This window comes from Ipomoea triloba, chromosome 1 (genome assembly GCF_003576645.1).
Source record: "Ipomoea triloba cultivar NCNSP0323 chromosome 1, ASM357664v1".
NCBI lineage: Eukaryota > Viridiplantae > Streptophyta > Magnoliopsida > Solanales > Convolvulaceae > Ipomoea > Ipomoea triloba.
Genome location: NC_044916.1, coordinates 6,867,347 through 6,882,481, shown reverse-complemented (window position 1 = coordinate 6,882,481; position 15,135 = coordinate 6,867,347). Strand labels below are relative to the sequence as shown.

At 34.3% G+C, this 15,135-nt stretch overlaps 1 protein-coding gene across 1 annotated transcript; it reads right to left on the bottom strand.

Moving 5' to 3' along the window:
- Positions 1 to 6,497: 6,497 nt before the first annotated feature.
- On the bottom strand, positions 6,498 to 11,635 carry LOC116000437 (conserved oligomeric Golgi complex subunit 8). Its single transcript, XM_031240529.1, has 12 exons — positions 11,423 to 11,635; positions 11,197 to 11,349; positions 9,972 to 10,120; positions 9,418 to 9,495; positions 9,209 to 9,302; positions 9,048 to 9,122; positions 8,595 to 8,891; positions 8,015 to 8,082; positions 7,868 to 7,922; positions 7,532 to 7,670; positions 7,272 to 7,456; positions 6,498 to 7,185 (listed from the first exon to the last, which is right to left on the bottom strand). Exons 1-12 carry the CDS (start codon positions 11,543 to 11,545, stop codon positions 6,886 to 6,888), a joined length of 1,716 nt encoding a protein of 571 aa, XP_031096389.1. The 5' UTR covers positions 11,546 to 11,635; the 3' UTR covers positions 6,498 to 6,885.
- Between the last annotated feature and the right edge of the window lie 3,500 nt (positions 11,636 to 15,135).

Sequence of the window (15,135 nt, the reverse complement as noted above, 5' to 3'; positions counted from 1 at the left end):
TTTTTTTTTTTTTTGGGGGGGGGGGGGGGGGGGTGTTAAGATAAGTGTAAATTTTTATTTTTTTTGGTTTATTGATATGTCACTAAATAGACTTATATTTGGTCAACCAACAATCACTCAACCGATTATCCCATTACTCCAGGTGAGTTTTCTCTAATATAGTTATACTTACTGAATATCAAAATATAAGTGTACCTCAAGATCTTGCAATAACTAACCGACAAGTAATTAAATTAATGATATATAATGCAATGTAAATTATCTAGATATTGTATTTATACACTTATTTTAGAGCACTGAATTTTTGTGATATTTGTTGCATGCAAGGAAGACTCATATTATAGTTTATTTGTCGATTTTTATATGTTACGGAGTATAAATCATAATATCATAAGAAACGGATACTTTGATGAAATATGAAGCATGAGTAGTATGCCAATCAACAGTTTGGATGGATATCATTCCAAAAAGCCATACACTTCATTTGGTAATCTGAAGTAGTGAAGTTTGGATTAACAATTTAGATATATGATTCATACATCCTGATAAATTTTTGTTTATTACTTGATGCTAGTATGATGATTTGAATTTTGAGAGCATAGAAACAAGCTCGAAACATTAGGGCTGTCAAAGTGGGCCAAAGCCCGCGGGCTGACCCGCACTCGCCCCGCGGTGGGGCGGGTTAGGGTCATGAAAAAATAAACCCGCGAAAATGCGAGCCTAATGGGGCGGGCCAAAATTGACCCGCGGGCTAAGTATGTACTGTGAATATATATATATATATATTCACACACTATGAATATATATATATATGACAGTGTATTACTGTAAATATATATATTCACAGTAATACACTGTGAATGTTAAAAAAAAAAAAAAAGATGAAAAGCCCGCGGGGCCCGCGAACCAGCGCGTGGCGGGTTAGGGTTACACACATTTTGGCCCGCGGGCTTAACGGGCCGGCCTGCAAAAGCTCGCCAGAAATTTTGCCCGCGGTGACGCAGGTCTAACGGGGCGGGCCGGTCCGCTTTGACAGTACTACGAAACATGCTTATATGCTTGAACGGTCTTACCTTAAAGTTACTACACACTATCACATAATGTTTTGTGTGTGTGTGTGTGTAATCAAGATATTTAAGAAGTAAGACTAAATATCCATGTAATTGCTCATATTGTAATTTTACGTGGCATCATTGGAAATATTTTTATTTTCATTTAAATGCTAATTCAACATTTGATTTGTAAATCTTGCAATTATGTGTTAAACTTGCAATTTTGACAATATATAAGCTAGCTTTTAGTCCTTTTCTTTGTTTTTGTTGACTTTTAAAAAAATGTACTCTTTATTTGTTAATAATGAATTTATTATTATTATATTTTAAAAAATATATATATAAATGTAAAGAAAATAATAATGAAGTGTACATATATTGATATAGTAGTAGGATCTACTTATAAAATTGAAAGAATTGCTCAGATAAATATACTTCAAGGTTCAAAAAGCGCATTAGACAGTCTTAAAACAGGGAACTTCAAAACGTCAAAAAGTGTAGTACAAGAGATTATAGAAATTTCATCTTTTTAACTTTTGTTTCATTTGGTCAAAAGAAAAATAAAGAGGGAAAGAAATTAGTTCTCCTGTCTTTTACAATGAATAATTGTGATAGGACAGTGCGTGTTGTGCATTGAGCATTCTTATCAATGGAGTTTTTTTTTATGATTTTTTAAAAATTTTTGTAAGTGTAATTAGGAAAGAGAAAATATGAGGGATGAAAAAAAATATATATATATATAAATTTTGATTTAACAAAAAATAAATAAAAAGAAAATTGTTGTCGCGCGTGTAGTACACGCGCCCGCTAGGCGCGCTAGTTAAAGCCACGCATACATGGCTGCAACTAGCTTTAAAGTCCGTGTAAGGCATTACTGTTCCAATATCTCCATTTTTGCAAGCCAACTTTTTTTTTTTCTCTTTCTTCATTTCTCTCACCTCCAAATAAGCATGCACTGTACCAAAAACTTCCTAATAACCATTGATTAAGATGCTCAGCATCCTTATCAATGGAGTTTTTTTGCGATTTTTGAGAAGTTTTTGTAAGTGTGATTAGGAAAGAGAAAATGAGAGAAGAAAGAAAAACAAACAAATCATATTTAAAAAAAAAAAAAAGTTGTCAGCCCGCGTCAGACGCACCCGCTGGGCGCATTAGTTACACATGACACGGGCTAGCGTGAGGATTCCGAAGCTGACGGTTACTGTTTCAAAAAACCCTCCTTGCATGTCGAACTCGACCATTCTTCTCTCTTTCCATTTCTCACCCTTCCACCTCAGCAGGCACTGTTCCAAAAACCAAGTAATATGTACAGATGTAGATGCTCTAACATTGTAACATTACCATGCTTTTGCATTGGAATTAGTATGTACGTTTTGTTCAAATTATCTCATATAGCTTTAAAAATGCAAATACTCCGTATGATTGATGGTTTTGTTGGTATTGAGTCCACCATAAATACCAAATACATATCAGAATGGGATAAAAAAAAATAGTAGTATTATAGTTTGAGGCGCTAGGCCTAAAAAAAATACATACAAAGTTTGAAATATTGACCCAAAACGACGATCTGAATAATAAATAAATTCTATAGCTCAAAGAATGAACTAGGAATAATAATGCTACTACTAAGAATCGAACCTTAGTATATGAGTTAAAGGTTATGACCTCAAGTCACTGAACCAGGGGGATTGAGTGAACCCAAGGATGATGGGCAACCCACTAGCCGTTATATATCTCTCGGGCTAAGTGTTGAAAGCTAAGTTCGACCACCGGGGGACCCTTGTTGGTCCTGCTGATAGTAATCCCTCCTCTGACTATAATGCATGTCGGACCTCTCGTCTTTTGGGCGTGGAGCTAACCCTCGCTGACTAAGCTATCCCCGCCTTGCAATCTTGCATGTTAAGGTGTTCCGATAATTTCGGAGAACATTTGCTTTGTAACTAGGCTATTTTGGTGTATCTCGGATTTTGTTGTGTAAAGGAAAGGGTAGAAACTAGGAATGCGTGCTTTTTGTAGCGTTCCCCACAAAAGGCTCCAATGATGGTTTTGTTGGGATCGGATCCACCATAAATCGGGTATGAAAGTACAGAACGATGGTGGAAAAATAGTAGTATGTGCTAGGCCCAAAAGAATATGTACAAAGCTCGAGATATTGACATAAAATGACGACCCGAATAATAAATAAATAAATAATAAATACTATATCCAAAAGAATGGACTAGGAATAATAATTTTTTTGGGGTGAGAGACTAGAAATAATAATGCTGTTTCTAGAAATCAAACCTTGGTATATATGAGCCAAAGGTTAGGATCTCGATCAAGCCATTAGACCTGGGGGATTGAGCAAACTCAAGGATGAATAAGGATGTCTTATATAGTGTAGAAGGCCTTCCAGATGGTTGACAAATGTACAACATCGGCTAGTCTACAGTCTTGGCCATACACGTGTCCCCTATTACCTGGATACCAACGATCTTCACACGAGTAAATAGAGCATCCTATATTTTTGTATATGATATTTTGAATGGTAGAATTAGGTGGTTGGTGCTTGTGTTGTTATATATACTGGAAGTCTAATGTTCAAAACCCCTCGAAAAGAGTATCTCCTTTGTTTATTTTGCTACAGCTTCTTACTTTCTTAGAAATAAAAATGCACACCCCCTAGAATTGGGCCTCCCGGGTCTCATGTCGTCATCAATGATAATATCATATATATTTTCTTATTTGGTTCAAGAATTATGTAAAATTCTCAAAAATCTTACATTACTTCAAAATATCCCTTGAATCGAACACCCCGTTATAAAGTTTTTGACTCAACAGTTCCTAAATTTTTGTACAACTTATAATTTGGGTAGCTGATATGAATACAAGACCGGTCATTATATATAATGATAGTTTGCCTTCAAAGTTTTATAAACTTGACAAAAACTAAATTTAACATAGAATATAAATGAATCATTTTCAAAATTCAACTTATGACTTTTTAAAAATTTTAAACGTATGAGACTAAACAAATAAGTCTCATATGAGACTAAACAACCATTTTGACTATGACTTTGGTGTTAGAGACATTTATCTACTTGATGGGGTGTAGGTTACGAGCCCAATAGTTTTGGTGTGTTCGATGGGTCATAAAGGAAGATTAGGCTGGTTATATTATGTGCAACTTGGGGTTTAATTGCAAAGGTGGGGCAAGAAACATGCGCAGAGGTAGTGCTTTGCCCATGCGCTCGGCAGCCCATCACTAGCTAGGTGTCGCTATGCTCTACGGGGTAAATTAGATATGTTTGAAGTCATATTGGCACAATGATGTGTTATGAGAGTCGTGTGAGATCAAGAAAGTGAAAAAAGAATGAGTTGAAAATATCATGGCATAATTTGGGGACCAACTTAAATGAGCAAAGGACATGAAGAAAAGTGGACTTTGGAGTGAATACCAAGCCTTAAGGGGTTGAATTCTGCTATGTTTTTCTCTATTAGGCGATGTCTCGGTATTTCAATCATATCTCAATCTAGGAACGACCAAATCAACTGATCCAAATGACATTAGAAAGATAATTAAAAAAGCTACAACTTCACCACAAAGTCTAATTCGAACGTTTGCAAGGTGAAAATGGGTTAGAAAGCAGAATTGATACGCAAAGTAGGGGATTGCTTCGGAAAGTCATCTTCTACTGTCACGAGGCCTCATCACGCGCGTGACAGGCCTCATGACATACCAAATCCTGAGCTATAAAAGTAGAGAGTTAGTTTTTCATTAAGGGTTTAGACAATATATTAGTGATATATAAGTGCCAAATTTCACTACTTTTTAGGGGCATTTTGTGACAAATTTGGGATTTGAATTGTTCTTATTGAGTTCAAAATGTCTTGAATTGTGATAAAATGTGATTAATGACTAACTTTGAGGCATTTTTATATTTTGTAGGAAATTGAGGCTAAGGGTAAATGGACAAAATGGAACAAAAATGGGAAAGAAGCAAAAACCTATTATTACAAGCATTATTACACATGTAACAAAACTTGTAACGTCCATGATTAGAAGTCCAATTCTGCTAATCTACTATTACGAGGTCTATTACACTTGTAACAAGGGTCATAGCAAAGAGCACCAGAAAGCCAATTATGCTACTACATACGAAGGGAGTTATGCACGTAATAGGCCTCGTAATTGAGAGCATCAAAACCCCATTTTTGCTAGAACGAGTGGTGTTACGCTCGTAACTTAACGGGTTGCATAATAGGCAGCATCAGGATCATGTTCCAACCATTACAAGGCACATAACGGACATAACGAGCCTCCTTACACAGACATATCTGGGAGCCTATGAAAGGAAAAAGTCAATTTCATTATCATAGATTAGTATCACTACTACAAATAAGGCTTTTAACGTCGGTTTTTTTACACTTTTAATGTCGATTTTTTTTTTTGACGTTGTTGCTCCAGATGTAGTACATCAAAGAAACGATGTCGGTTAGATACATCGTTTAATTTTAAAAAAAAAAAAATTGATACGGCGTTGGTTAATAGCTTTAACCGATGTCATATCTAATAGAGTAGAATTCTTACTTTTTCTAGGATTTCTTGAGACTAGCTTTTAGACCCCTTTTTCCCTTTTCTGATTTCAAACACTTTTAGCTCTCAATATAATACTTGTCAAATTTCACTTTATAATTACAAGATTTACTTGCCATTGCAGGATCAAAGGATTGAAGAATTTCCATTTCAATAGAAAAGTTTTTCTTCATTTACATTTCTTGCAATAGTATCTTGTGTTTTGATTATTTTGTTTTGTGATCTTGTGTTTAAGATGGATTGTGCTTTTCTTATTGAATTCCTCATTATTTCATCATCTATAATGTTTGAGTATATTCCTAATAGGGTGATAGGGATGTAGAGGGTTTTAGATATTGTGGTTTTGAATTGGTTGAGTAGGGGAATGAGACTTGATCGATATGATGATGTTGATCAACATGATGGGTCCTGGTTAGGAAGTGACAACCTAATCTAGGCTTGAGGGGTTGATCAACAATGTTTGACCTTTGAGAAAAGGGAAGCATGGGATGTCTAGGGCACCAAGTATTTGATAAAATGCCCTTAACCATTTATGAATCATGAGAATGTCCTTCATGCTCTAAGGGTGTGGAATGACCCTTCCTCCTAGTTCCTTCACGGATACCCTTTCACACAATTCCAACTTTCACCACATAGATGGAAATCGAACCTCCAACCTCATAGCTTAAGGGACGAGGTGCTGAACCACCACGCCAACCATATTGGTTTAAAAAAGTTGATGCAACCAATTCCATCCCACCTTCAGTGTTAAAGTAAAGGAATAAAATATGATCCTTTCCTTCATCAATTCCTTTTTCATGTATTATATAATTTGAGAGATTCTACCAATTGTTTATTTACCCGGTAGGTTTTAAATGTTTGATGGGAAATTTTCAATCCAAATTATTTGACAGTTTCATAAATCATAAGGGAAAAGATGTCTGTTTCATGTATCATATTTTAGTTTCCTTATATATCAAGTAGACTCACCTAATACAAGTTATACAACTCATCTTATAGCAAAAAAGAGGAATCTTTTTTTCTTACAAAGAATTAATCGTCAGCCACCATGAGCAAGATGAGGAGGAAGAGCAGAGTCACCAGACACAAGAACTCATCCACTGTGGCTTCAATTACAAACTCCATGGCAAGACTTTCATCCTCAAGAAACCTGACAGAATAATGGCAGAAAATGTACAGCCTCTTTTTAAACCTTAGCGCACTGTTCGTGTACTAAAAACTTGAATTCTGTATTGATCTGGCATTCCATGATGCAACTCATTCATCAACAGGTTTTTCCTCGCTGACTGGAGGAATTTTGTCCTCTTCTTTTTCTTCTGAGTTGGTATCCCCACTTTGATCGCCATTAGGTGTCCCGTCATTCTCCACCGAAGGCAAGTTCCCATTTTCAGATATAGTCTTGTTCTCTACAGTGTGAATTGGTTTTGGAAGTTCTCGAGAGGGAGAGGTTGTCAATAGCTTGCTAATTCCTTCAAATAAATTCTTGGCATCGGCTATTAGAGTAGCCCCACCAGGGTAACAACGACCAAAGCATGTAACACAATGTGGAAAAGCAACCTGAGCAAGAGCGAGGTGAATGAGATGGGGGCATTGCAAGTTCAGACTTTAGAAAAGGTTGAGTTTATACTTTATAGAGAGCGCACCTCAATGAATGCTCGACAAAGTGAGATGAAAAGCACAGACTCGTTCTCTCGAAGCATGCGAGTTGTATTATATCTCTGCAAAGAATCAGAGACAGCCTGCAATCCCTTGACTAGTTCTTGAGCAAGTACATGCTTCAAACTTAAAGGGGCACATGGGCGCAATTCATTCATTGCGGCAGATACACCTGAAATAAATACAGATCTATAAACCTTTAATACAAAAGCTAAGGCTTTTCAGTTCGAAAACACATGAAACATACCATTAACAAAAACAGCAAGAGGCGGATGCTCCATCAGACTTGAAGGAGGAGTAACATCCTCCTGGCTTTCATCACCCAAACTGCTGGCAGGAAAGCCAACTGCTGGCAATGGGACCCAGCGATGAGAATCCAGTACCAACTGGAACAAAGTGAGACATAATCTCAAGTCATGCTTCAGAAAAGAACTTCAACCCAAAAGTTTTATACTTCAGGAAAAAACAAACACAAAAACAAAAAAAAAAAACAAAAAAAAACAAAAACAAAAACAAAACAAAAAAAAAAAGAAAAAAAAGAAGCTAAATCTATGACTAAGGTGAAGCTGTATTAAACATATACCTGAAAATTCTCAACTGCTGTATTCATGTTCTTGGTAAATAAATTCAGGACTGCCCTGTTCAAGTAACCACATTGAAATGGATGTGAAAACTTGATTTTTAGGAAACTTTAGAATTGTAAAAAATGAAGAGATGTTGGATAATTTACTCTTCAAAAAGAGGGGGAAGCAAGCCTCGAAAGTCCAATCCAACCCAACCAAGTCCCATAGCACAGTACTGTAAACACAAACAGATGGAAGAAGCCATCATGCAAGTGTAAAATCCAAATAACTAAATACAGGATAAGGTATAATCATATTCAAGTTGCAAGCTCACGAATAAAAAGAAGCAATGTTTTAAACTTATCAGTTTCTGAATAATTAAGATAGCTCAAGGACCAGCCAATCTGGTTACATCAGGGGGCAACGTTGGGATGCCTTAAATGTATAATAAGTATAATGGCATCAAACTTAATCAGAGAAAACTGAATATCTTGTCTTCCTAATACAGCAAACCCACTTGAGAAATTTACATCAGTCAATACCAAAACTTCCAAAGTTCAAGTGGCTGGCAGCACCTAAAAGAGACTAAGCTCTCAGTCTAGACTCAATAGAAGTATGCTAACTTTGTGCTAATTATTAGAAAGTTTACCTACAAATATTACATGAATGTCCAACCACACCCAAAAACAGAAATTGACAAAAGGCAAATATGTGGATAAGAAAAAAAATAAAAATAAAAATTCTCACCATGCACTGGTCCAGAATATTTGACAAGGATCCTCCTTCATTGATCTTGGGAAGCATGACCTTAAGAGTTCTGAGGTGGGAAGAGATTTGATGCATGGCCCAATTGAATAAAAGCCCACCATCATAGTTCTCTTCCCTTCCTGATGTATCATCAGAAAATATTGCACGGTATTGGTTAACAACATCAAAAAGATGCATTCTATGACAATTGATCATCCCTTTGAGATATTCATAAGCGTTCCGTTGTTCCAAGTCATCAAGAATCCCAGTAAGCCATGCCTCACGGCATCTTAGAAACTGTAGGGTAAAAATGCATTCGGGTGAGGAATTTGAAAAATGCATTAACTAGAAAGAGGAAGTAAAGGGTCTTCAAAAAAAAAAAAGAAAGAAAGAAAGAGGAAGTAGAGGTATGGAACGACATTTGGTAAGACCTATTATGAGATTGAAAGTTACCTGTAGGCGCATTTCATACTCACTGAACACTCCTATTCGACGCAAGTATCCAATGATACGGAGGCATTCTGGCAACTATAAAAAGTGGAATGCAGAGAGTAAATTTAAGAGCTTCTGAACTACTATTGGTGTTCCAAGCTTGGCAGGACATAAAAATTTACCTGAATGTTTGATCTAAGTTTTTGGAGAAGCTGAGAAAGAAGAGATTGGGTGGTCTGCCGTACTTCTGCTGCAAGAGCTTGGATGACAGGCAATCTTTTGACAGAAAGAAAGCGAGCATAAAAGAGAAGGTTATTAGTTAATAAAGCTTACATCATCTTTATATATGTATTCAAATCATATATAAGAAAACAAGGAGAAAGAAGCTCACTTCAGGTGCATTGTTGAAAGCTTGGCAACAAATGCTTCTAAATCAAGAGCTTCATCATAATTTCCATTCCTAACACATCTACAAAATGAAGGGATAAATAAATTCATTTTTCCCACATCCATTAATAAAAAGAACAAAGAAAATACAAAACAAGTCTACACATGTGATTTATGGACCAACAATTATAGACATAGAGCAAGAAAACTCTAATGATACCCACCGCCAAATACCAAAGATCATACTCAGATCCATGTTCTATTAAAATCTATTACACCAATCAAATGCTATCTATTAGCCAATATATTGCATTGTATAGCTTGAATAAAAAACAGTAATTGCACATTAGCACATAAACCACATTGATAAGAAAATGCCATTAACCATTTCAAACCCTGCAGCACAGTGGCCATTTTCTCAATTTTTTAACAGAAACTCAAATTCAGAAACATGCATGAAAAAATAAAATTCTTTAAAATGTAATTGGTGAGTCCCAACACTTTTGTTAGCTTTAACTAAAGAAATTAAATTATCCCTCAACATTGTCAAAGACATACGTATCCATAAGCTGGGGAATTTCAAGCAAGTCAAGCAAAGTACTGTGATTTGCAAGCAGTGTTTGGTTCATTTTTCTCTTCTCCAAAATTTCTTCTGCAGAGTCAATGAACTCAGTGCAACCAGAAGTTAGCTTAGGAATTTCATCTATCTGCAAAAGAAGAAGAGGTACCATCAACACTTTGTCCTTACATTTATTAAAATTCTCGTCTGAATGATCCATAAAGCAAAGAAGGAAAACAAAGTTAAAATAATTTTTGAATATAGCCTACAAAAATTCTGGATTGCATTACCACAAGCATGAAGAATAATAGAGAAATTTTCTTCTGATTTCCCTGAGGAAAGGGAGGTACAAGCTTCTAAAGCCCCATTCTCTATAGAAATATGATATATAAAAAGGCACCAACTAAAGAATAAGCTAAAGTTACAAATTGAAGTAATAGGAAAAGATAAAGAAGATCAGATCAGATTACTGCACAGTTTCTAGTCAGTCATTGATCACATGCCTGCATGCAGCCGGAAAGGCATTACAAGTAATAAGGTCTGGACAATAAATAGGGGAAAACATGAAAATGCTGAACAGACTTCTTGACAATCATTACAATTCGAAAACAGGGAATTTATAATTTATTTGCATGGTGTAACTTTTTTTGGTGAGGCAACCACCTGATCAAGGTGAGATTCATTGGGTGCAAGACAAATTCATTAACATCTTATAGTATATCAATATGGGTTAGTTATCAAAGATTCGTTAACACCTTATAGCATATAAATAAGAGCTAATTACCAAAAAAGGCAAGAACTTTACCCGAAATCACTAGAATAATCCCACAGTAAAACAATGACAAGTCATGAATTGAGGCAAGAAAATAAGATAACACTAAGAACCATAGTGCACAAGTCAAAGGTTTCATCCAACTTTCAGTTAGTTCTCGTACTTAGAAAGAGAGATTAGGCACATGATGCTCATTTAGCAATGTGTTATAATCTTCTTTAAGCATGCAACCAATGAGAAAGTATACAACTATGCTATGATTGTTAGCGGTATATTAAGTACATCCCTCAATTCACTATATGAAGTTTGGACCAAATTGGGGAAAAGTTTGTGCCATTTTAGATAATTAACTATATCAACATCACGAACTTGATTGTTATTGTAGTACAACACCAATGTTGTATCTCCATGAAAAAATTAACAGAAATTTAAGGTAACAGACAGGAAATTACCATGGATTCAAGGTGTTTATCAATAGAAGAAACTTCCTCTCGAATAGCAAGCAGCGCATCGGCCGAGGAGATGAAAGCGCGGTAGTTTCCCACCGCCACCTCCTGCATCTGCCTCCGAATTCGTTCGGCATCAACTCGTAGCAGCTCCGGCTCCTGCAATCCAAAAGCAATTCAGTAAGATACATATACATACAGAGATAAATTGTATACTTGAGCTTCGAAGGACCTTGTGCAGGCGATCAAGAGTGAAGGAGAGAAGTTCGGAGACGTAAGGCTGCTGAGAGGCAGATGCAAGGGGGATAAGGCCGGCGACGGTGGATGTTTCGTCAGAGGCAACTTCCGACTCCATTTTTATTTTTCAGATCGCTGAGCTTTGTTCGCCGTTCAGTAGAGTTAGATCTGGTTAAGTCGAGGCGTCGAACATTGTACAGAGCATTAACAATTTCAATTGTAATAATAATTAAGGAAAAATGACTTTTTTTTTAGTCTTTACGAGCAATTTGGTTTACAAAGACAGTAACATAATTAGTTTATTTATCAATTGTCACTATTAACTGTTTGATATTGTTAAACAATTAATGTGTTTGATTAATTGGTTTTTTGTAACAGTTTACTGCTCCAAAATACTAAAATTTAAAAAATTATTCATAAAACTTTTTCAATCAACTTTTTTAGAAAGTCATTTTGCATATAATCAGCTAACAACTAATTTACTAAACACTTTTCTACAATTAGCTAATTCTATTAACTAGTCAAATTCACTAACCCAATTAACTAAAGTTATTTACAAAACGCCTCCAAACTGAATTTTGAGAGAATAGAAATCATATTTCATGAAGAATATAATAGGCAAGAAATAGAATAATAATATAATTTTTCGTCTAGAAATTGTATTATAGTATTTGGTTGGATTAAAAAAAATGTGATAAACATTAAAAATGTAATGAAATATGAAATAATTGATAGACTAACTAAGGAGAGAGTAAAAATGGTGAGAAAAAACATAGGAGTGTGGTTGAGTGGAAGAGACTCATTCATACTTAACCAAATGTCAAGGGTTTGATTCTTAACTTTGGATATGCAGAGTCTTAAATCTCTAGACTAGTGGTACTCTGAGTACAAAAAGAAAAAAAAAATGGCACCACCTTTTTTAACATCATGAGTGTAGAATAATTTTGATGAATTATGTTTCGTTGTATCATGCGCCTTTAATTGGGTTTTGTAAGCAGTGTTATCTTCAACTAATATTAGGTACTATTAGAACTTCTTTATCTATTGACAATACACAAGCTCCATTGGTATATTGAGATATAGATCTCAACCATACACATCACGACTCGCCTCATGAATAACCAAAATTTCTACATGGTTTGAAGAAGTAGTCACCAATGTTTGCTTTATAGAAGGTCATGATATAGTTGTCCCTCCATATGTGAATGTGTGCTATGTTTGTGATTGGGTTTTATGCAAATCAGATAGGAACCCTGCATCAGCAAAATCAATTAGATCTACTTTGACCATATTAGAATAAAATAAGCTCATATTCATTGTCTCTCTGAGAAATCTAAAAATATGTTTAACTCCATTCAAACGTCTTTTAGTTGGAGAATAATTATCTCTCGCTAACAAGTTTACCGCAAAGGAAATATCAGAACGTGTATTTTGTGCAAGATACATTAGTGCTCCAATAACACTAAAATATGATACTTTTGGACATAAATTTCTTCATTTCCTCATAAGGTCTAAAAATATCTTTCTTTATGTGGAAAGACCTCAAATCATGTGTACTTAGTGGGAGTCTCATCCATGTAAAACATTTGTAATACATTTTTCACGTAATTTGTTGGATAGAAAAAAATTTCATATATCATTCAAGTGCTCAATGTGAAAACCTAAACAAAATTTTATTTTTCCAACGTCTTTCATTTCAAATTCATGTTTTAACCATTACATGGATTGTGATAACATTGCAAGAGTTTCAATTATATTCAAATCATCAACATAAACATCAATTATAATAAATTATACTCATGATTTATTGATGAAAACACGTGGGTATATTTGATCATTCTTATAATTAACATTCTTTCAACAAATGTTCACTAATAAGGCAAGTATACTACATATGCCCAATTTGCTTTAACTCATACAAAGCTTTATTCAACTTGATTGAGTAAATTTCTCTAGAAAAATTACTTATTATTATTTTATTTTATTTTTGTCAACTTGAACTCTTTCATATAAATATCACGATTAAGTGTGCCATATCAATAAGTTGTAACTAAATCCATTAGACGGATTTCAACCACATCTAAATGTGTTGTACCATTGAAGCCATTGGGAAAATTACCAAAATCATTTGTCACAAAATTTGGCTCAATACTTGTTCCTTCATTTATGATAAATTTGTCTCAACATTCTCCCTTTTACCTTTCAATGATTATTTCTTTCCTTGTTTTTCTTCAGTATTTATTTTATTTTGGCAGTTAAATTGGCCACTATAACCTCTTCCATTTCCTCGTCCATATCGTCATCCACGCCCACGACCACAACCTCTTTCCCAGTCATTATCATGATTTTAATTAAAGAATGTTACAATCACATCGGGAAATGTAGTATATGTATTTATAGAACATTATGAATAACTTCAAAATGATTCACTCAACGAATGAATGCGGATAGCAAATTATTAATTAAGGAAGCAATTATTGATGTTTTACATGTTATGAACGTGCTAAATCTTTTCCATCACATGTAGGGTGAACAATGAAATGTCACATATAGTTGAGAAAAATCATTGACAATAGCCCAATAGGAATATAGGATCTTCCATAACTTTTATAATTTGATTAAGGTTTAAGTAAAGTGCAATATAATTTAAGAAGGTAAGTTAAGAATTCATTATTATTATTATTATTATTATTATTATTATTATTATTATTATTATTATTATTATTATTATTTAGTAAAAAAAAATATAACCTAAAAGAGGATCTAAGGATTGTCCTATAATTTTTATTTTTTTTTTGTCAATTTTGCCATTCGGCGTATTGTGTCTTTATAATTCCAATTCCACGTTTTTTTTTTTTTGAGTACTCTAAGACATGAGTGCATTGTTACTTGTTAGCATGTGGAACATGTATTATTTTTATGGGAGTGTTTATTTTAATCCTTTAATTATACTAGAATATTTAACTCAGGTCTTTTAATTATAAATTCGATACCATGTAGTCCCTAAATTGTTTGTTTGGTGATGGTTTTAGTCTTTTACCTCAAATAGTGATTAAAATTAACTGTGATAGAAGGGTAATATGTAATTAAATTCATCCGTTTTCTTCAATCCAAAACACACATCAAATAAGTGAAAAACAAATTGTAAGTCAAAATAAAGCATTAGACATCAACTTTGTTCTCTTTGTAAATTCATTTAAATACTCCTTAGCGATTAAAAAAAATCCTATAGCTAAATATTTTCAAAATGATTAATAAAAGCTAAGAAAAAACTAGTAACAAAGTGAAAAAAGTGCAAAATTTTTAAGTCAAGCAAATTTTAATTCCCATCAACCAAAATGTGTACACTTAGGATGTGTTTGATTGACAGGTTTTAGTATAAGGTATGGGTATTAAAGTGATTGTTATTGTTTGGTTAACAGGTTTTTAGAGTATTACTATGGGTTTGGAATACCCCATTAATTGAAAAACTCATATCCTTATTAAATAAGGGTTTCATTTCCTTTCCACATTTCTTCCCCAACTATTAATAATCATTCCCATTCCACCCTACTACCAAACATGTAAAATACTTTCACCAAAACCCATTACTCTTACCAAGTATTTGATACCCATACCGATTCCGATTCCCATGTGCGAACCAAGCACACCCTTAGTACATATTTGTAGGGTTGTGCATTCTGTTAATCGATCGGTTAACATAACAAA